We start from the raw sequence: 4,705 nt of genomic DNA, 5'->3' as shown, positions 1-4,705 counted from the left end.
CCACCACCACCATCACCACCACCACCATCACCACCATCTCCACCACCACCATCACCACCATCACCACCACCATGACAACAGCACCATGATCACCACCACCACCACCATCACTACCATAACCACAAAGAACACTGTGTCCACCATAACGACTATCTTCAACATCATCTCCACCATACCACCACTGCTGCCATCCTAACTAGGGAGCTTTTCTGCCTTTTTCTTAGCACTGTGGAGGAACAAAGAAAAAAGAGAGAGAGAGAATGACACAGTTTGCCTTTGCCCCAGAGTATAAGTCTCAGCAGGACAGTCCTAGCCCTTAGAGGAGCCAAGACCCTAAGCCCCAGCCCAAACACCAGAATCAGACGGCAGGGACAGGGAAAGCAACGTGGCATCACGCGAAGAGTATGGGTTTCTGGGTCAGACCTGAGTTCAAAACTGTACTCTGTGTACTCACTGTGCAACTGGACAACTTATTTAAGCTCTCTGAGCCTCATTTATAAAATGGAGATAATGCTTGATTTTGCAAGACTATTATAAATTACTAGGAATGGAACCTAGGTTCTCAACACCTTAAAGATTATCTGCCGTGTCACAGGTATTCAAAAACAGGAAGCTTTTAGTTTTTGTTTTGCTGACATTCCTATTCCTGGTCTGTAAAACGAGTCTGAAGCAGCCTGGGGTTCAGGCTGTGGACAGACAAGGGGCCTCTTGGGCTCAGGGGCCGTTTCCCAGGACCTACGCATGGCCAGGTAGATGGGAAGGCACAGGTGGACACAGGTCACTTCAGAGGAGAATTTCAAAGGGGGCTTGAACATGAGAAGGAAGAAAAAGAAGCCAATGTCTAAATACGGTTTTCATAGGAGACGGGGCTGTGGTAACCCCAGCAGGGCCAGAAGGCGAAGGCGTGAGTCAGGTGGGATGGCTTACTCCCAGCTCGCGGGAGGCGCTCCCCTACAGGAGGGCGAGGGGTCCTGAAGCCCCAAGTCAGGAAAGGACATTGTATTCCAAGATTCACAGGGAGCGGGTGCTGGATCTTTTATCATTGGAAGAATGCTTCAGGTTTGCAAAGATTTGACACTTGTCTCCAGCCCCCATTCTTACAGACATGACTGCAGGGAGTATGAGCCACTCCGAGCCTCCGTTTTCTCCCCTTAATTTGAGAAGGAATCAATCATTCCTACTTTGTGGGACTAGTGTGAGATTAATATAATAAATATAACGCTCACACCTGAAGGATCGCCTGGGGCCTGGTAACTAATGCAGTGGCTGTTTTAATGCATCTCTGATACGCTCATCACTCTTTCTTCTCGTTATAATCCCTGTGGCCACCGCCTCCCTTCTCCCTGGCTGGGGAAGCCAAGGTCCCAGGGCTGAGTGCCTGGCCTGCAGTCACATGGCTGGGCTGCGGTTGAGCTGGGAAGACCCAGACCTCCTGGTTCCCGCGCCCACCTGTGTTTGGATGAAGGAGGAGGGGTCCCCAGAGGTGAAAGGGGGTGCAGTGCTCGCCGGGCTGGTCCATGCTTTGTAAGGGAAGACAGCACGGAGGAGGCGGGCTGCAGGTGCACAGCTGAGTGTTTCTCTCTCCCCGACAGCCCGGCCTGCTGCCTCAGCCGCGGGGACTCAGGTGAGTTGGGCCCCCTGCCCTTCCCCCACCCTCTATGTTCCATCTGCCTCCTGATCCCGACCCACCGCTCCCACAGGACATTTCTATCATTTACGCGGAGGTGAAACACTCGCGGCCTGGTGAGCTTCCAGCCAGGAAACCGAATCCAAGAAGCAGGACCCACAGAGTTCTCCCTGGTTACTCCGAGGAGGTCCTCCACTACTGATGGCATTCCCCCCAACACCACCCACCAGTGGCCCCCAGTGCTCCCCAGGAGGCCAGCGGGGACCCCAGCCGCTTCTGGAGATCTCCAGTCCCTGAGCCCTGTGTCCTGGCCAGGGTCCCCAGGACACTCGAGGAGCCCCTAAATGGTCCCTGGGCAGAACAGGGGATGGGACACGGGAGCCACAGATGTTTTCTTTCACACGAGTGGAAGGATTGGAACCCACGTGCAACCCGCCTCTGTCCACACCCCATCCAGGCTCCAACATTACCCAAGTTTATGGAGCTGACGCTTGCCCCAAGTCCCCATGCGTGGAGTGCAGCAGAAAACCTGTTACCCCTCGTGTTTACAAGATGCGTGCTTGTAGAACGTATTTGTTCGTAGAAGCATATCTATCATTCACCCATACCTGTCGCCTGCAGTGCCCGATGGCTCGGTTTGGTCTGGTTTGTGGAGTCCACACTCCTTGATGCTGAGAGCTTCGTACTAGTAACTAGGATGATCAGTGGTCCCTGCTTTTTCTCCGAGCCTCAGTTCCCTCCAGGCCCCTGCTCGGGGATCACCGGGTGAGGTCCCCGCTGGACTTCACTGAGCCGCCCGCCTCTCCTGGGAAGAGGTCACGTTCTCAGAGAGCTCCGGCCAGGGGCACACAGAGCTGGACATGGTCAGGGTTCAGCCATGAGTTTAATAGAAATGTAGCCACTCAGAGGCGACCCGGAATCTGCTGAATCTTAGTTTGCATTTAAATAAGATCTGTAGGTGACTCATAAGCATCTGAAAGTCTAGAAAGCCTGGGCCACCTCGAAGCAAATTTCATGGGAACACCTCTGTCCACTCGCCTTGTGGAGCGTCACTGGCTAAGACCGGAGGGCCCAGAGGGTGACTCGGCCAGCCGTGCTAGCGTTTCTCCCTTCCCTGTGCCTTCCCTTCCTTCTCTTCCCCTACCTGACCTTCCTCTTCCCCAGCCCCTTCCTCCTGCTCCCCCTGTCTCATCCCTGCTCCAATCCGCGTCCAGAATACACCGGGGCCCCGCCCCCTCGCCTCCTGTCTGCTGAGCCCAGAAACACGTGCCAGGTCATCTAGGAGCCCACGGTCCTCGCTGGTCAATCAGGAAGTACCCGTAGAAGCCAAGCCTTGCCTCGCCCTCTATAAACGGGCCGCGCCCCTTGTAAAGAGCCCAGTCCAAGACAGGACAGCTCATGAAGGAGACACTGAGGCCAGGGACCCGGAAGGAGCCGGCCTGCCGGTCATCCGCACGGACCGCCTCCTGCTCTCTTCTCTACACCAGCCACATGGGACGGTGCTTACCAGTCCAGGACCGGATGCGTGGGACAATGACATGCAAGAACTTAGACACTTATGAGCAATCTGACCCCGTAATTCTGTTTGTTTAATATAATCAGAAAAAATAGGGCTTATGTTTTGCATGTTTCTTTTTCTTTCTTTTTTTAATAAATTGCTTTTAGTGTATCCTATAAATGTGTAAGTCCACAATGGATTGGAAAATAAAGAGAGACAGTTCCTTTGACCCAGGTAGGTGAAAAGTTCCCCTCTACACACACACACACACACACACACACACACACACACACACACACACAGAAACTCAGTCCCACACACATGGCCTGGCCTCCGCCACACTTTGCTCCTCCCCCAGAAATCCTCCCCACCCCCACTTCCACTGGTACAGCTGAAAATAGCCTTTCCCTTGGTTTAGAGAAGAATGGGCCTGGATTTTTAAAAATGAACAATTACTCAGAAAATTGAAGACAAAGAAAATCCCCCAAAAGAACATAGAGGGCGCAGGGGCACCTGGCGGGTTCAGGCCGTTAAATGTCCAACCCTTGGCTTCCACTCAGATCATGATCTCACCCTTAATGAGTTCAAGCCCAGCTTTGGGCTCTGCACTGACTGCACGCAGCCTGCTTGGGATTCTCTCTCTCCACCCTCCTGTATTCTCTCTCTCTCTCTCGCTCTCGCTCTCGCTCTCGCTCTCTCTCAAAATAAATAAATACACTTTAAAAACAACCACAGAGAAAGCAGAGCCTTCAGAAGGGACCCAGACTCCGGCTGGCTAGGCTGACAGCAGGTGGCCCCAGGGCGCGCTGCCAGCCCTACTGCTGGCCCTGGAAAGTGCTGGTGGCAAGGAGAATAGGACCATCAGAGGTCTCTGGGGACAGACCCTGCAGACACCAAAAAAGGCTGCACTAAGGAAGCCCTACGCACCACTGCCCCCAAGGCTCTGCGCGGCAACACGTCATTTTCCAATCCGCGTCAGAGCTAAATGCAAACACGCCTGTGGTAGCGGTGAGCTGTCTGCCTGCTCTAGGGACAGGGGCTCCGTGTGGCCACGTCACCTGCTCAGTGAGCAAGAGAGACCACCTGCTGGGTGAGCTGGAGGAAAAGGACTCCGAGCCTAGCCGGGCTGAGGGCGGAGGCAGCCACCGCCCCTTCCGGGAGACTGAGGGAGGGCGGGGCCTCGCGGCTGCCCTCTGCTGGCCCCCTTGGGTCTGACCACCCACTGGACAGCTGCACCGGGGGCCATCAGACACCAGGCCTGGCTTTGGGCCTGGCTAAACGCTGTGCATACAAATGACTGAACTGGGGCGTGGCCCTGCCCTGAACCAGGCGGGTTGCAGATATTGGGATTTTTTTTTTTTTCCATTCTGGGTTTATTTTAAATTTGGCTAGAAAATAAGGTCTTGGACAATTTTACCTAAACAGTCCTGCAGGGGGCGCCAGGGTGGCTCAATCCGTTAAGCCTCTGACTTTAGCTCTGGTCATGATCTTGCAGGTCCGGAGTTTGAGCCCCATATGGGGCTCTGTGCTGACAGCTGGGAGCCTGGAGCCTGGTTTGGATTCTGTGTCTCCCTCTCTCT

The 4,705-nt window shown here is 54.3% G+C and overlaps 1 protein-coding gene across 1 annotated transcript in view; it reads left to right on the top strand.

Moving 5' to 3' along the window:
* Positions 1–3,281, top strand: part of FCRL6 (Fc receptor like 6) — a 16,590-nt gene extending 13,309 nt beyond the window's left edge. The window contains exons 9-10 of the mRNA XM_029935839.1: positions 1,593–1,624; positions 1,701–3,281. Coding sequence (XP_029791699.1) covers positions 1,593–1,624; positions 1,701–1,829 — 161 coding nt within the window. The 3' untranslated portion in view covers positions 1,830–3,281. The remainder of the gene's footprint in view (positions 1–1,592; positions 1,625–1,700) is intronic.
* Positions 3,282–4,705: the final 1,424 nt, after the last annotated feature.

Source organism: Suricata suricatta, chromosome 3, assembly GCF_006229205.1.
Source record: "Suricata suricatta isolate VVHF042 chromosome 3, meerkat_22Aug2017_6uvM2_HiC, whole genome shotgun sequence".
Taxonomy (NCBI): domain Eukaryota; kingdom Metazoa; phylum Chordata; class Mammalia; order Carnivora; family Herpestidae; genus Suricata; species Suricata suricatta.
This window is presented reverse-complemented; position numbering and strand designations above follow the sequence as displayed.